We start from the raw sequence: 18,615 nt of genomic DNA on the forward strand, positions 1-18,615 counted from the left end.
TGTAAATTAAAACGTGCTGGTACCCAAAGCCCTCCTCCTAAACATGCAGCTGCTGCAATTAAATGTGTGAACACGGAATACTGAGGCAGCCTAATCCGAAATCATTCCGGGCCTCTTCAATCGATTTACAGCCACGCCCTGCCCTTTCAGCTCACTCTTGCAGCTTTCTGCTTTCTCCCTTTGTGACGCCTTTTCGTTTTCCTCTTCCTCCGCCTTTCCCACATGTCTCTTGCTCGCAGTAAATGCTTGAGGCAGAAAAATAAGTGCCGGCCCTCAAATATAAGCGTTGGTGCTCTGCACCGGAAACAACAAGCACAAATTAGACACTGCATTGACCCACACTCCTTTCGCTACCTCCGACCCCCTCTCTTGCAAAGACAGTCCACTTTCAACTACCCGGTCCGTGTCATTCTCCCCGTCGACTGGTTACCTACAAACAAAATCCGCAACTACAGTAACTGTTCCTCCTGCAGCCTAGCTGCACTTCTCAGCTACACACATATCCTGCCCCTTTCCTCTGTGATTGGGTACAGTAAATCCGCTGTCACGTCTGGTTTGTTGCTAGTCCAATCATTCACAGGGATGGGTGGGTCTCAGCAGTGAGATGCATGGCCCCGGCTATGATTGGTTGGTCTGCGGAGCTCTGTCACTGAAATGCAGCAAGAGAAGAGGGGGCGCGGGGTCGGAGGAAGTACTGAGGGGACCGAGGGGTGGAGGCGCATCCTGGTCTGCACTGCGCGCTCTGCTTCTGGCTGTCTTGGGCCTCTCGTGCAGGCAGAGGACAGTGCATAGTGCCTGCCTCTTATTTCCTCTGGGTATCAGAGGCAAATCTATATTTTATAAGTGTATTTTTTAAATAATTGCCCCTTTCAAGGGAAGACCCGGAACGATCATGGCACAGCCAGATAAGAAGTTTTTCGAAAATCTTTCGGGCTCCGGTAAAGCCATCGCGGTGTTGACCAGCGGAGGGGATGCACAAGGTAATGCAGCTCGCGTGTAGGAGGTGGAGGTGTCGGGGCTGGAGACTTTACCTATTGCTGGGTGGAGGTCAGTGTGGGGGCTCTGCCGTTAGAGTCCGCTGTCTCGTTCTCTCACTGGGAACAGAAGCTCGCCAACTGCTATGGCACCCAGCTCATGTATGCCATCCATGGGACTGCTAGTGATGTTACGTGCATAGCATGTTCAAAGGGAAGGCGGTGACTAACGAATTATATTGCGGAAGTGCAGGTCATGAAAAACTAGTGGCTGTGAGAAACGTTGGTGCACATACACTCAACATATGAGAAGAGATGTTATCGCTGTACAGCAAGGAAATGTGACGTATGCAACACTTAAAAAGAATACCGAGTAGAGGAAAGAAAGTCTAGGCTGGTGCTGTGTCTACCAGTCGTCTGTACTCAGTTAATAAGTGGGAATGTTACAAATTCAGACATAGGGATGTCTGACTAGAGTCTCCTCTGGGGAGTAATAAATATCCGTACTTCGCCTGTGGTGTGGGATAAATTAATTGGCTTTCCCTGGTTGGGGGGGGGGGGGAGGGGTCTTACACTACTTAGCTTTTATTGGCAGCTACAGGGTCGTTCTTAGCCTGTGCTCACAGACCCGCGCACAGGTTTTTGACTGTTTAGGAATACTTTTTTTGTTTAGCCCATTTTCACTTGTGGTGAGGGGCACCTGCCAAAGCGTTGCTAACGTGATCCTTGGCTGGAGGATGCATCTCTAGATTTAACCGGTGATGACGTGTAATTCAGTGGCGTGATGCAAAATTACCCCGCCCCCAATACACTTGCAGAATGTGATGAGCGGCACTGAGTGCCCCCTATCTCACAGATATTAATTGTCTATGGGCCTAAAAGTGTTCCCACGAGGTTTGCGGACCCCGTGGAGTGCGGTCCATCCCATCTCCCCCACCCCCTCGGACTGCAGGAGTTGCAGGGGCCTATGTTACGCCTCGGTGTAATTACCTAGACGCATCATTTGGTTGGGTTCACAATGTACTACATAACCTGCGTTAGGGGTGGGCCTTTTGGTCGGTTCTTCGGGTCATTGACACCGGCTTAACTCCCTCACAGGTGACCAGGCCTGTGTGTGTTTTCGTGTGTACATGTGTGTGCATGGGCTTATCTGTATGTGTGAGTGTATGCGAGTCTTAATGGCGCAGGAGATCTTGCATACAGATGTACGTGCGCTTGTGTGCATCCATCTCTGAATGCGGGCAAGAGTAGGTGTGTCTCTGTATGTGTGCTTCAGTGCCCAGCCACTACTGAATCTTCTTGATGATCTGCAGATTGTCATGGGTTTCGTTGACGGATTAAGCTCTCTTCCGGATTCCAGGAACGCTAAGTATTACCTGCTCGCTTCCGGGTGAGGCCTTTCAAGGGATGGACTCTGGAGCACATCTTTCTAACCGGAGGGAGCAGTGGGGAAGGCCGGGTGCTGAGAAGACTGGGTGCTTCAGAACACACACTTCAGATGCTGCAATGCGGGCTTTCTCTGAACACTTACAATCACGGCCGCATCCGGCTTTCAATTTCACTATTACAGAATGTTTCCTTCACTAGCGGCATTAAAAACAGCAGACCAGAGGGACTGTGTTCGATTAAAGGAGGAGGCACATATTGCATGCATGCCTCCAAAATCGTCATCGCTCTTACAGTATAAAGGATGCTGTCATTTGAGGTCCTGATGCACAGGTCCTACATATCCCAGAAATGTGACTTCCTTCCTTTGGAGATCTATGTATTTTAAATGGGAAAGCAGCGATATATTGGTGTACATTTTTGTACAATATTTTAGGTACAAGGCGGCGGTGTGCTGCGGATGACACCTTGTAGGTTTCCTTCGACTAGAACTAGATAGATATTCTCCCAATATTTCCAGGAAAAATCAATTCCTGTCGGGGGAGCAGGATGTGACGGAGAGGTAATTATAGGAGGGCGGGGATTCAGAAACGCTGACATCACGGAAGGGCCTATAATGGGTGTGTGTGGTGATTGCAGGTGTAATGATGGAATAGATTTCTGCACTTACATTGCTTACGGAAACGGCTTTCCAGCGAGGAATGTTAAGTGGGCGGTGTAGTACAAAAAGGAACAAAAATGTGCAGATCGGAGTGGCAGCTAGAGATTCAGCAGAGATTCGTGGCCGGTAGCTTCCTTTTTTGCACGCCCATGCACTTTAGACTAGATAAAACGTACGTTTGTCAGGAAAGTAGCCAGAGCGAGTCCAGGGGGTACAGATGTAGCAGTGCTCTTTTCCAATTTCGGCCCTTTCTTTAATCGAATCCGCCGAATAGAGGCGTTGCTTCCATTGGTGCAGCCGCTGCAGTGGCACTGGGAATCAGAGGCCTGAGGGGCACAGTGAACACTGCATTTTATAATTCACACAGAAGCCTGTGGGTCGATTTCCTTCTTTGCTTAAGGGCCCATAACACACTGGCAGCAGTCCTGCCACCATTACGAAGTGTTGAATAGGGAGACCTTTTAAAATACGGTCAGCATAATGTGATTACCCAGACCCTCTGTGGCACTTCTTGAAGTGAAGGTCTCGGGCAATCTCGCTCAAACCTTTTAAAGTTACCTTGACCCACAAAAAGACACCCCTGCCACCCCCATTTTGTGAAATGGGCACTTAGATGCCTTCTCTGGAATGGCGGGGGCCCTCGTTGGGTATACATGTTCACAATATAGTACAGGACGGAAGAATCTCCCTATACTCTTTGGTCGAGAGGTGACTCTTTACACGTTTAATGCGTTCCATTAGATGATATTCAAAATTGCTTGAGGCTGCATGCACTGATAGATTTTATTTCCTGGAGCTAATGGATTTGGAACTAGTAGTTCGCGTGCGTACGGGTTATGGGAAGTCAGATTTTATAGTAAACATTTCAACCACTGAAGGTGTGGTACCTGCTTTGACTTCCTGGTTCCGCCGTTGCTAATTTTGCGCCTCGAACTAATGTGTTTCCCAGTAGTGCGGCAAAAATGGCGTCGCATTTTGTTCCTGCACCTGTGGTTGAAATAGCACAGTAGACAACTTTTCCTGTTTTCCAGTAGAAAAAGTCGCGTGTCCTCCGGCCCTTCATGTGGTAATCCCCCTCTCCGAGACGCCCCCGTCCCCCTCTCACACGCTGCCTAACTCCCCCGTGAAAGGGACTGTACCCCTATTTTGCTGTCCTCGGCCTCTTCTGTGACAGGGAAAGAAACTCTCCTGTGGCTGTGCCCTTCCTTTCCTCAGACTCTCCTGTGACGGGGACAGGAATAGGGATTCATCTCCCTGTATTGATGATGCCTCACCTACGCTATGAATAGAGACTGTTATGCCCCCACATCCACCCCTCCCCCAGCCCCAAAGATCCTTCTCCCTCTCTCCACGGCTTCAGCTGTGATTGGTAAGGGACGCCTCCTCGCCATATCCGTGAAGTCACTGCCCCTCTCCCCTGAACCTCCCCCGAGACCGAAACGATGACACCTCATCTCCACAGCCCATGAGACGCCATTCCCCTCTACCTCCCGTGTGTACGTGATCCGCTGCAAGTCTCTGCAGCTTCCTCTTCCTGCGTCACGGTGCAGGCGGAGGTGGCAGCAGCTGTAGGAGGGGAGCGGGGGATGCCCACCCGGCCCTGCTCGTCTCCCTCTCTCAATGTCACCCTCTTGCCTCCGGGCACTGGCTGCGGAAAGCACGCACTGATGTAGGAAGCTAGCACGAACTCTTACGCTCCCAGATATCAGAGCTCTCAGGCGCGATGGGCAGCAATGCTGATGCATACCCGGTTACAGTACTGCGGTATTTTAAATTCTGCTAATGCAGCGCTCCTACACCCAGATCGTGCTTTTGTCTATCTCTATTTTAATCACTTCCCGTTTTTTTCACGTCAGAGTGATAGCATCCGGATGACCTTGACGCATGGGGGTGTGTGACCTTCACCTGGTGCGGGCTTCGTTGCGCTTAACTCCACAGAGAGCAGATGGGATATAAAGCTTATTCGCCCATAGACTTTCAAAATAGTACCAGATAGTATACGGGGAACCAAAACATAAAGGTTTGGAAGCAGCATTGGTTTAGGGTGCCAGAAGCAGCCTTCCTCTTGAACAAGACAGTTAAAGTCCATTATTTTATTTTAACTAAAGTATAAAAAAGTGATGGATAGAATGCTTGAATTGATCTCAACCACTGGTAATTATTCTGGCCTCATCTGAATCACTCATTGTTTCGAACACCATCTCACCTCAGATTGGACCCAGGCATATGCAAATCAGTCTTGAACCTGCTTCAGTCAGTAAGGTCCAGCCCCACCTGCCAAGCCAGGTCCTTCCTGGACTGGAACACAAGCACCCATGAATGGTGTCACTTTATTTATGGGCTCTTGAGGATCGGTTTCACCCTAGTTCTATCACATCAAACAACTGGCACGCCAGCCTACTGTGTACAGGTGTAATCCGGTAAATTAAGATCGTTCTTTACCCAGCAACAGGTATGGCAGTACAAACAGAGGTGTGCCAGTACAGCTGCGAACCTGCCAGGCGTCAGTCAACCTATCTTAAAGATGACGCATAAAGCGGCTACAGGTCATGTACAGTGCGAGGAGACATACCCACTTCTCCAATCAAACATGTAAAGGATTTGGTGGGCGAGTGGAGGCAGTACGGGTGACACAACCGTGATTTATAAAGATTTATGCCCAGGGACCCTGCCTGAGCGTTAAGGGAGGGTGTGCAAGCCTACGGGCAAAGAGCATGTGTCAGATGGCATTGTGCTGGGGTGTGCACGTTTTGGATTGATGTAAGGGAACAGGGGGTGTTTGCCCACTCCAAGGTCGGTAAGTGGAAGAAAAGTCGGTAACTTGTTTGACTTGTCTTATTTAAACTTTCACCCCCTCAAGTCCATAAAGCACTGGGTAAAAATAATATTTGTAATATGGAAACGCAATCCTGTCATGATTCTAAGCTTTGCCCGGCCTTTTTAACACAGTGACCCAGCGACACCGACACAATCTGGGGAGCCGACCTGTTACCCGCCACATCTCCTTAGCACTAGGCGAAGACAGGTCTGAGTGATGCTTTTGGTAGCGGGTGGGGACGGCGCCGGCAGAGGCACGGCATGCTTTATGACCTCTCAAGGTCACCCCTGCTGCGGTGGCCCGAGGGACATTTTTAGCAAATGGATCGAAATGAGGCGGGGCAGTGCAGACGCTGCAGCAGTACACGGAGAGAGTGAAGCAGAAAGAGAGCTTCGTGTCTGTTGTATTTCTTCACCGCCTCACTGGGGGCAAAGCCGCGGCTGCAGGTTTATTGCATCGAATGTGAAACTAATGCATTCTAAATGACGACGCTTGTCGCGTTCCTAAAAAAAGAACTCCCTGTTATGTTATGTGATCCTTAAGTACCTTTCCTTAAAACAGACACATTAGTTTGCCCGGACTGTTTTAAAGCCTAGGTGTCATAAATGTGAAGCTCTTGTGAGGGCTCCCGTCCGCAGAGAGCTACAATGGTGCTATCCGTGCTTGCTGTCAGACCCCCCCCCCCCTCCCCAGGATGCCTGTGTCATTTCAGTCCTATTGTAAGATTACTCAAAATAGCAGCTTCCTGCGACGGTGCGTGCAGCCCTCTCCTTGGTGCACTTAGTAAATGCCTCACTCGCCTGTCAGGAAGGAGTGGGGTACCAAGGATGCAAAGGGCTTCGTGCAAGTATGGAATACGCCCAAGACTGCTGATTGTTTAGTCAAATACCGCAAATATCAGAGTTCAGTGGGCGGCTGGACCTCAGCTTCACTGCACCTGCTGCACCATGGATGGGTTCACCCATGTGCAATGAAGCCCGTTACCGTGTCTGTCTCATGTTTTCCGGCACCTCCATATCCCTGTACCATCTCCCTACTGTCCGTGAACGGAGCTCCAGAAGTGTGCAGAAGCTTAACGTCACACCCCGAGGACAGACCTTTTAAAACACGTCATCTAAAGTGACAGCGTACCTGCAGTCGTTCCAGTGGTAATCATTTTAAAGCACAGCCGAGGTCTGCGGGAGACCGTCAAAAGGTCACCCTCACAGAGGTCATACCTGCACCTACAACTCTGCCTTAATACTATTACTCATATAATAGACCCGAAACGCGGATATAGAATGCCTAGCACTGTTTCACTTTAGCCCCGCGGTTCAGGAAGTGCTACACTGTATAGCATTCCTTATATGGTAATGCAGAACGAGATTCTTGGACAGGAGCAGGCCCACAAAATGCACCACTCTTCCTGTAGCCGCAGGTCACCAGATGTGCCTCCTGTGCTCTTAATATAGAGATGACGCATCTGCTTTTGTTTTAGGTAGAGGGTGTCCACAGTTTCTCATTTTCAGACACATTTTATTTTACCAGTTGATTTTTGAACTCACGCTCGGTTATCCAAACAGCCAGATGACCCCTGAAGTGTAATAGCACGTAGGACAACAAAGCACAGTGATGGATTTGGCAAAAAAGTACCCCGGGACCCCTTACAGCGGGGGACAAGGTGTAGCAGAAGAAAGGGGCTGGGGTCACAAGGGACGGAGCTTGTAAACAGTCAACCTATACATTTATTTAAAAAAAATCTGCTGCAAAGAATTTGTCAACAAGGACATATATGACAGTGATTGTTTTATGAAATAATCACATACCACAAACCAGCATGTAGCATAAAAGTTCATTTTAGAAAGACAGGTTTGTAATGATATAGATTCATTGAAGTACAACATAGTATTAACCTCACTAATACATCAAAGTTATGACAAACCTCCCTCCCAAACAACTCCCTCAAGGTGTACAAACCTTTACCCAAACAAGTCCCATTACCTCAGAGCCTCATTCTTTCTTCATTAATTTACTGTCCCCTTCCATTCACCAGTCTCTCTTTCTCTCTCATCCTACCAAGCCTCCCTAAGTGAAACCTCCTTGTCCTGCTCCACAACACCACGCTTCGTCTTCCCCTCCCCTGTAGTCCCCCACTGAGAGGTGGATACTCCTGCACCTAACTCTCCATCTCCCCAAACTACTGCCTATAGCCTATACTGCAATCTCCTCTCCTACTTTAGCATAACTTGTGAACATTACTCCTCCCACCTTACACGCAGGGTTGGTGTTTCGCCCTAGAAAACACTTTTCCTGTCAGCCCACAAGGTGATGAAGTCAGCAAGAGGCTGAACTTCTCCTCAATGTCCTTAAATACCATATCCCGTAATCCTGCCCCTTCCACTGTCACTTAGCCTATCCCCTGACTGTACTTTGTGGCCTATTCGTGAAGCCACCTGGGGGAAGAATGGCTTTCACAGTCGCTACCCCCGGTCCCTTCATCTTAAAATAAACACAAACCAATACCTAGCAGGAAAGGCGACTTTATTAGGACAGGTTTGTTTATATCCTAATACATCAAATTTCCGACAAACCTCCCCCCTTTAAAAAACTCCCTTAAGGTGCACAAACCATTCCCCAAACAAGTCCTCCACCCGAAACCTCATTGTTTCTTATTTCATTTACTGACCCCCTTGCGTTCCCCAATCTCCCTCTCGCTCACCCTTCTAAGCGTCCCCAAGTGAGACCTCCTTGTACTTCTCCAACTCCCCATGATTTGTCTTCCCTTCCCTTGTGCTCTCCTCCACCCACTGAGGGGTGAATACATCCATACCTGACTCTCCAACCCCCCACACTACTGCCATCTAAGAAGACCCTGAAGGGTGTTTTTCTGTCCTCGCCCCAGAAAGGGCAACTGCTGCAGCCAATTTCACATATAAACTCCTTTACACCATACCTTCTCATTTCACAGCTTTCCCACTATATCCTCAATTACATCATGTAGTAGGCATTGCCTAACTGAGACAATATATCCCTAAAGAAGAACTTATCATATTTGATACAACTATGCAAGAAAACCTCAATGTTGACTGACATGCCAAAAAACCCTCATTGCCCAGTTTAGCTTACTCCTTGCCTTCTCCATAGCTGCAAGTTTTAAGGCTCCCTTCCAATGACTTCTGGGCACAAACTCCATCCGAATTAGACATGTCCCTGTGAACTTGCTCTTTATCAGCATTAAATACTATTTCACTTGCTGCACCGGCATTAAACCTGATGGTCTAACCAAATATTTCTCCCACAAGTGTATTAACAACATATCAGGGCAATTTCTCTGCATAGACAAGTCTGCTACACAGAACAAAAGACCGACCCACCCATTACATACCACTTCTTATCCAACACATCACCTCATGTCTGTTACTCGATAATCTAAGGATTTTTCCATATATTTGCTGAGTTGCATACTTATCTGCCCATTGTGCAAAAGAATGCCCCACTATCCATGTCAGCATTTTACTTCTCACGGGGCCCTTCATATATCCTGTGGCAAAAAACAAGAAAGGCAGTGTGAGACCACAAAAAAGCTTACAACTGTTCTTTTATTTCCACATAGCATTCACAGCATTAGAACAATACCATGCACCCAGCTTTATGGGCAATGAGGCCTACTTGGGGTGACTTATTAGTATTAAAATGGAAGGGTTAGGCTTGTCCTAACAGAAATTGTTATTTTGACAGGTCAAATGTGCTGTTTAAAACTGGACAGCAAGGCAACAATGGTGGCCCTGGAGACACGCCTCATAGTGGTACTCCACTGTGGATGGCAAATGAGTGATGCAGTTCCCTGGTAACACAACTTACAGGCCCTGTCTATGCTAGGCATCATATACTAGGGACCGATAGGCAAATTAAACAATCCAATTAGGTGTATAACAAATGTACTATATTGAAAGCAGGAGCACACATATTTTACTGCTGGTTAGCAGATATAAAGTGCTCAGAGATCTATAGTCAGCACAAATATGGTCCAGGGAAAAGCCAAAAACATTAGGTGTGACCCTGCAGAAAGAGCAGACTTCCAACAATACTTAATTTTTCTCTCCACAATTAAAAAAAATATATATTATACAAATGAGAAAGAATGCAAAAGAAGTTAGCCCAGACCCTGAAGATTTCAGTTCCTTTGTAAGCTTCTTTTCTGTCCTTGAAGACTCTTTTGTAAAGGCGTTTATACACCTTCTTATTAACCTGTCACATTCAGATATAGGAGGCACAAACCATATTTAACATTAAATGAATATAGTTAGGCACCAGTCAATATTGCACAATGTAATCCCAAATTGCGTAGTGAAGTCACTACCTGGTATTACTGCTTTATAACATAAATTAAAACAATAAATCAGTATGGAAGCTTTGCAACCACTGAAGTCTGGGTTTAATGGAATTCATCTTTGGAAACAGTCACGCACAGCATTTGACCTTATGCACAATGCGAGTAAATCACTGTCCACAAGTGGAATATCAAGTATGTCAGGATGCCTATGTTAGGATATGTTGCACATGCCCAACAGCACGACATTCCTGTTTAGTAACAAGAAAGTGCCTGGTGTTTTTAAATAAAAAATATGTGTTTGTACTTTTCTAAATACTGTTCTTAAAAGTATAGGATTTGAGGCAGGGAGAATTCTCCTGGACTACTTTATTGTATCAAATGGTTTAGAGGCTGTGTCAAATTAAACTTATTAATGACCTTTACAAATTCTGGTTCGTTGTACATTTTTCATATTTTCATTGATGTTGCAAGGTAGCAAGCAGACTATGATGGAATTAACTAATGAGGAATTATAACCAACATCTCCTTCAAGCTAATGTTAAATGACAGGCGTTATGATTTGGGGTTTTACCTTTATAAAAATGGTATTTTTTGGTAATACATTTGGCCAATGGACGAAAAATGTAATTTAGTTCTCTGTGGTGGCCTGCCAGGTCAAGAGGCTCTGATCTCCACTCTCTTGACGGAGGTTTGCCTAGAACATGTTGAGGCCTCCGCTTTTCTGTGATGTCACAGGGTTTCCATATATGAAGCTTGGTGGAGAGGGATGAGAACCACCAATGCCTATGACAGTGTCTTCTTTGACAGTGGTTACAATGAAGCTGACAGCTGGATTACGTTGTCCATATTTCTAAAAATGTTTTCAATTTGAATTTAAATGAGGATTTGTGGTCTGGTGACAGATACCAATCTCCCTATTTCGAGTATGTCACCTTGGAATCCAAAGACAGAATTGGGCACAAATGTTTTATTTCAGATTAGTCCGAGTTATAATATTTGCTACTCTGCCGGCTAGTAGGAAAATAATGCAGTGATTATCGCTGGGAAGCATTCCAGTTGCTCAAGCAAAAAGTGAAAAGTTGCCAAGATTCAAATGTGTTTTTTTTTTTACAAAACACAAAGCTGGAAAGAGAACTTCATGGCCATGCCTGGAACTGGCAGTTAAATGGAATATTCAAGTTATCCTTCTGGGAATGAGATCAATGCAGTCTTCATAATTTTAATTTCCTGTGCCTCAGGGGCTCATTAGAAAGGACTTAGTGAAAAATATTTCTTTCCAGTGTGCAAGCTTGTGAGCTAGGGTAGGTTGGAGTTAGCTTTTCACTATATTTGAAATACCGAGAATGCCCTTTTCATCCTATTATTGAAAGCAAATCTTGCTGTATTTGGGTGAAATTACACAGCTGAGAAAGTGGAAGTAGGAAGCACAGGAAATAGGTAAGAATTGGCTTGGGGTGTTCCAGCTGATATGAGGCTAATTAGTACACTTTATAAGCCAATGCACGGCACAATTTTTCAAACTTTTATTGGAAAATTAAGACAGTGAAGAAACTCACTTATTGAAGATGATTCCCAAAACAATCAGCCTTTCGGGAAATGGCCCTCTTTATAGGATCACCCACAATTTTTTTTGCTTTTTCCCTCCACTTTTTTGCTGAATTCGTTTTCGTAGGGCTTAGGACTCTGTGCACTTTACCACTGCTGTCCAGTACTAAAGGGCTTGTGCTCTGTTCCTAAAACATGAATGGTTTGGCATATACTTAATTGACATATTTAATTCACTTATAAGTCCCTACTAAAGTGCACTACATTTGCCCAGGTGTCTGTAAAGTGTATGCTACTAGTGGGTCTGCAGCACTGATTGTGCCACCCACTAGAGTAGCCCCCAAAGCATGTCCCAGACCTACTAAGGCAGCCATAATGCAGTATCACGCTGCTGTGTCGACTTGGCATTTAAAACCCCTTGCCAAGCCTTAAACTCCCCTTTATTACATATAGGTCACTCCTAAGATAGGCCCTAGGTAGCCCATAGGGCAGGGTGCTATGTAATTAAAAGGTAGGACATGTACATTTCAGTTTTGCATGTCCTGGTAGTGAAAAACTCCCAAATTCTTTTTTCACTACCATGAGTCCTGCCACTCTCATAGGATAACACTGGGAATTCCCTATTACATTTAATAAGCTGTAATTCCTGATTGAGAGGACACAGCATTGTCTTGTTTAGTACCTATAGACTTTTTATGATAAATCCTCTTTAATGGTAAAGTCAGATTTATTGCTACAATTCTGAAAATACCACTTTTAGAAAGTTGGCATTTTCCTGCTGTTAGCCCTGTGTGCCAGCAGTCTCTCTCTGATCATTTGTCTGGGGTGGGTGATGCCTGGGCTTTGTGTATTCCCTTCAAACAACCACGCACAGTGGGAGCTTAGGTATGACTTGATGGTCCCAGATGGGCCATTAGGACAGGATGGGAGAGAGGAGCTGGCCACAGCCTCACAATTACACCTCAATAACCAGTGTCCTGTCCCCACACAAAGGGCTGCATAACCGCCCTGGAGTGAAGTGAGTCTGGAGCCAGAGCAGGAAGTGAGGACCTCTGTGCACTTCAGAGACTTCTTTGACATCTCCCCCAATTCAAAGGCACCACTGGGTATAAGAGTTGGACCCCATACTGTACCAGTTCAGTAAATTTCTGGACCTATGGATGCTCTGCCAGGAAGGAAGACTGATGTGCTGCTGGAGGACTGCCACTCTCTGGTTCTGCTGCTCAGGAAAAACTGCTTTCTTGCTGTGCTGACCTGCTGCCCTCCTTGCCTGGGTGAGAATCACCACTTAAAACCCAGAACCCAGAGCGACTCCAAGGGTCAGCAGACTGGTCTCCTGTTTTCTGAAGTTTCAGGGACATAAACAACTTTCAACTCATCTACGTCTACACCTGGACTCTGCCATCTGTGAAACTGTCCTGCCGAGTCGTGTTACCCTAGAACTAGACCCTTGGAAGTGGACTTGGGGTGTTTGCTTCAGCTGAAAAGACACATCGCCGCCTCTGCACGGATTGGAACCAGCGCATCACCCCTGTTGTGTGGATTTGAACCAGCGCACCAGCCCCTTTGCATGGATCAGAGATAACCCATCTCCTCTCCAGGGCAGATCAACCTCTTCGAATCACCTTTCAAACCGCCGCATCTCGGACCCGATGCATCATGATTGTTGGGTGGAGAAAATTGATGCATCTTCCCTACTGCAATGGAAAGAGCGACCCACCACCTCCACTGCAGGGAACGACACTACCGCATCGCCTCAGCCTGCTCCCCACATTTTCAATATTGAAGCAACCAGGATTAAGGTACTTTTGTTAAGCAAACCTCTCTGGGTCCCTGTAGCCGGCCCACTCTTCATCACCGTTGGCCTGAATGTTTGACTTTGTCCTGGTCTGGCGCAATAAGATAGCCCTGGTTGGAGCTTTTTGCTTCTAAGCGCTTTTCTACAGTTTATTCTTTAAAAATTCACATCTCAAGTTCTCCTTAGTGTTTTTTTTGTCGTTTTGGTTTTGTTTTATTTATTAAATCAAGTTCTATTTTCTAACCACGTGTGGTATTTTTTTGTGTTGTGTTTTTACTGTTTTACTGTTTGAAGTGTTGCTCAAATACTTTACACTTTGCCTCTTAAGTTAAGATTGACTGCTCTGTGCCAAGCTACCAGAGGGTGAGCACAGGTTAATTTAGGGTGTATTTGTGACCTACACTAACTAGGAGTGTGGTTCCTGCTTGGACGGGATGCATACCCTTGCCAACCAGAAACCCAATTTCAAACAAGCCTGCTCAGGAAAGCTCAGAAACGGACCCAATTTCTAGCTCGAATTGTTGCCACAACATTTTTCCCATGGCTGATTGAACCATCTCCTAATGAACAATAGTGTAGAATGGGGTCGAGTTCCAGGCAGAGACAACTTGAAAATTAATGAGATATACTGTCTCAGAAAAAAAAAACGTTATTGTAAAATATGTTGTGGCTGAAACATGGCCTAGAAAATGACTGTTCATGGAAGCCTTGAGCATTTGAACCTGTGCATATGGGTAGAGCTGTGAAAGTTCCAAAAGAATAAATCATGATTACTGTCTTAGTTTAAAAAATGTTGTTTTTAAAAAAAACCTGAATTGGTTGAAAAATAAATGGGTAAATAATTCTAAGTCTTGTACATTTGAGGCTGTGGAATTGGGATGAGCTGTCAGGGTTCCTAGCAGGTGTTAAGCTATTTCATCCTCTTCGCACCTGCTCACAAGTGCTTGCATTCTTTATGTTTGAATGTGTAGGTGTTTTGAAATGTGAGAACCAGGGAATATGGGAGTCTGATTAAACAGATGCTGTAACCTCAAACATCGCATCACAGTTTCTCCCAGTTGGGTTTTTGGAGAACATACAACTTGCTGAAGAGAGATGTTGAAGTGGATGTCTAACCGAAGCTCGGAGTTCAAACTTTCTTTCTCATCAGGACAACTAGAATCAGGATCATGCTAGTAACAATGAAAGATGCTGCATTTTGTTGTTCCTATACATGTTACTCTGTATGCATCAAGGTTACTGACTTTACGACTTTAGGGTCCTTCCAGAAAGGTCTTTCTACCGTGGCTCACATCTCAGGCTTGTATACATTTAACATGTTTCTTATTAAAGTGCTGGAGACCCATGAGATGACACCTACATGCCGCTCATTCTCACCGTTACAGTATCTTTGCCAGCCATCTCTGGAACATTATTTGTACATGAGATCCTTTACGTCATTACAAGGCTTAGAGCAACATTCTGGCATTGAGAACGTGATCGAAAACCAGGAACATTGCAATTGTTATATAGAGTAGATGTACAGACTCTGATGATATCATTCAGCACCACTTAGACATTTGTCGTGCATATTACATTTGCAGATACATCAATACAGTATGGTTTTTGACTATGACCCTGGAAAAGTAGATCATGAAGGTTTAGGATAATTTTATTTTTTAGGTTTGGCTTGACAGCACAGCTGTCTCCAAACATTATATGATACACAAAAAAGAGATGTCAGAAGTAGCACTGAGAGAGGGACTTTAGCCTATCCCCGAGAATAGCTTTTTATTGGGCAGCTGTTGTGTGCTTCCTCTTTTAGAGGGCTTGTACTGTGCTTCTGCTAGCTGAGGGAGGGTTGCATTCAGAGGGGGGACTCTCCATCATGCTGCATTAATATTGGTTGTACAAATGTTAGTTACTCCTCACTAAGTGAAGTGCTACAAATAGTGATATAATCTGTGCATGCAATTTGAATTAGTCACCTGTCTTCTATTTATCTTTGGTACCATCAGTACTTCCTAATCACATAACAACCAACAACATACCTGGGCATATTGTTGGCAAGAGGCAATGACTTAACGTGTGAAGTGACCTAAGATTGGTGCATTGGCAGACCCCAGGCAATGGGTCTACCATGCTGCATAGAATTGCAGTGTGTTGATTGTTGGTGGATTCTGCACTTGCAGATATGGTATGTAAGCGCTCTCCTGGCTGAGCTCTGACTAGAGATTGCTCGTGGATGACCGAAGGTGAGTCAAGCATGGGTGGGCATTAAACTGGTGCTGGGCCATGAGATCCAGTCTGGGCCTGGACACCACTTCAGCTGACACAGGCATTTTAGATGGGTGAAAGGAGGGCAGTGCAGCAACTGCACCAGTTTGGAGCTTGTCTGATCTTGGATGGTGAGACCGAATGAGAGTCAGATCCATTACTGGGCCATTGTGTGGTCAGGGCTGGCCGTGTGGGCCCTCCCAACTGCTATGGCTCAGGCCAGTCTGGGAAAGGCTAATTACATACAGTTGTGGTCCCAGAAGGCTATTGGGTAGCAGAGCTCTAAGGCATATCTCCGAGAGGTGTGTGACATGGAATATCTCACTCGGCTGACTTCCTTATCAGATTCTATGGTTTCAGGACGCTGGAGGGACATGGCACAGCACCACAGGTATGATCTTGTACTGGCTTGAATGTGCAGCATGTACCGGTGCCCCTTGAGTTTTGTGATGTGTCCCAACTCTAAGAACAGGCTCAAAGTCACCAAAGCACGGCTTACCGCACCTCTCCTAAATTTTACCCTCCGCCCGCTTCTGATCGACTTGTGCATAGGTGTGAGTTCAGGGTGAGCAGTGTATGTTTGGAGGGTAAATGGTGTGTGAAAAGAGTGCAAGTGGAGCATGAATGCAGGATGAGTTATGCATGAGTGCAAGGTGAGCGGTGTTTGAGTGGAATGTGAGTGGTGCCCAATTGCAGGGTGAACTGTGAATAAGAGCAGGGTCAATGGTGTCTGATTACAGGGGAAGTGATATCTGATTTCAGGTGAGAGCTGTGTGAGTAGGCTGAGTGAGCAGTGCATGAGTGTGTGCAGGGTGAGCAGTGTGTGAGTGCAGGGTAAGCATTGTGTAAGAGCAGTATGAGTGATGTATGAGTGCAGAGCAGACAGTATGTGGTAGCAGGGTGAGTGGTGGGTGATAGCACCACGAGCAGTGTCTGAGCACAAGGTGAGCCATGTGTGAGTGCAGGGTGAGTGCTGTGTGTGTGCTGGTTGAGCAGTTTGTGTGTGTAGTGTGAGCAGTGTGTCTGAGTGCAGGAAGAACAGTGTGTGTGTGTGTGTGTGTGTGTGTGTGTGTGTGAGAGAGAGATGATATGTGTAAGTGCAGAGTGATTTGTGCAAGTTCAGAGCGTGAGGTGTGAGTACAGGGTGAGTGGTGTCTGAATGCAGAGCAAATGGTGTGCGAATGAAAGGTGAGAAATGTGTCAGTGAAATGTAAGTTTTAGTTCAGAGCAGAGTGAGTAGTGTTTTAGTGGAAGGTGAGCAGTGTGTGAGTGCAAGGTGAGCGGTGTGTGTGTGTGGAGTGTAAGAAGTGTGAATGCAGGGAGTGGTGTGTGTAAGTGTAGAACAAGAGATTTGTGAGAAATGTACGAGTGGTTTGTGAGTACAGGGTGAGCAGTGTGTAAGTGTAGGGTAAGTGGCATGTGAGTGCAGGATGAGCAGTATGAGACTGAACGGGGAACAGTGTAGGAGAATGCAGGATGAGCTCTGTGGACCACATTTACAAGTGGCTTGCGCCACCGGTGCGCCACTTTTTTGATGCACCAACAGCTCAGCCTGCAGGCCCATATCTACAAGGCCACACAAAGCCACTTTGATTGCCTTTTCATGACCTTGTAGATATGGAGTAAGGCAAAGCAGCACAAGTCACTGTGCTGCCTTACTCTGCATCAAAGTGGCATTCCATGGGTATTGCGGTGGGTGTTCCCACGCAACACCCATGGATTTTGATGCAATCCCAGATTTACAAGGTTTTGTAGATCTGGGAATGCGTCAAAAGCTTATGCCTCACCAGGGGAGGCATGAGGGAGGCTCAACGAGGAAAAATACCTTTATTTCTCCTGTTTTTTTCCTTTTCCACATAGAAAGAGGAAAACGCCTCTCATGATTGTTTTTGTGCAGGAAGGGACAGCTTCCTGCACAAAAACAATCTTCCCCATAACACAGACACCCTTGCATCTTGTAGATACAGCACATACCTGCCCTTTTCTTTTGACGAAGGGCAATGTAGTGACAAGGCTTGCGGTGCTGCCCTGCACCAAAAAGTTGTAAATATTCCCCTATGTGTCAAAAGGGGGAGTGATGCAGAGTGAGCCATGTGTGTGGCGATAGAGCTTTGCTGTGTGCAGGATGTGGGGTGCCTAAGGGCAGATTTAGAGGTGACAGTGGAGTTTGAGAGCTGTCGGAGCCATGTGTGAGTGGAGGAGAGTGGTATGTGGCAGCAGGATGAGAGATAGGGAAGTGTAGGGTGAGGAGTAGGTCAGTGCAGGGTGATTGGTTAATGAGAGCAGGGTGAGTAGTAGGTGAGTTCAGAATAAATAGTGAGTGCTTTGTGAGTGGCGAGTGGCTGCTGGGCGGGAGGTGTAGGAGTGTTTTGGGAGTGCAGGATGGGTGGTCTGTGAGTGTAGGTGAATGCAGGGTGAGCTGTGGGTTTGTGCAGGTTGAGCAGTGGATGAGTGCAAGGTGAGAGGTCTGTGAATGCACAGTGAAAAGCTATGAGTCCAGGGTGATCAGTGAGAGTGGAAGTAGAGAAGTGAATGAGCAGAGTGTGAGTGCAGAGTGAGTTGCTTGAGCGCTGACCGTCCATGAGGTGCACATCATAAGTGCTGTGCGAGCAATATCTGTTATCTGAATGCCTGGTGAGCAATGTCTGAATGCAGGGTGAATGTGCAGGATGAGAGGTGGATGTGTCTAACTATATGACACAAGTGCACGGTGAGTGGTGTGCGTGTAGAGTGAGCAGTGTATGAGTGTTCAGGGAGAGCATTGTATGAGTGTGTGTAGTGAATGGTGTCTGTATGCAGGGTGAGCAGTGTCTCAGTGCAGGTTTGATGGTGTGTGAGTGCAAGGTGAATGTTGTGTGAGTGCAG

At 46.3% G+C, this 18,615-nt stretch overlaps 1 protein-coding gene across 5 annotated transcripts in view; it reads left to right on the top strand.

Moving 5' to 3' along the window:
* The first annotated feature begins 687 nt into the window (after positions 1–687).
* PFKP (phosphofructokinase, platelet) overlaps positions 688–18,615 on the top strand; it is a 248,576-nt gene continuing 230,648 nt past the window's right edge. For all 5 annotated transcript variants that reach the window (XM_069211197.1, XM_069211198.1, XM_069211201.1 and 2 more), the window contains exon 1: positions 688–980. In XM_069211197.1, the coding sequence (XP_069067298.1) occupies positions 893–980 (88 nt within the window). In that variant the 5' untranslated portion in view covers positions 688–892. The remainder of the gene's footprint in view (positions 981–18,615) is intronic.

Source organism: Pleurodeles waltl, chromosome 10 (assembly GCF_031143425.1).
Source record: "Pleurodeles waltl isolate 20211129_DDA chromosome 10, aPleWal1.hap1.20221129, whole genome shotgun sequence".
In the NCBI taxonomy this organism is placed as follows: Eukaryota; Metazoa; Chordata; class Amphibia; order Caudata; family Salamandridae; genus Pleurodeles; species Pleurodeles waltl.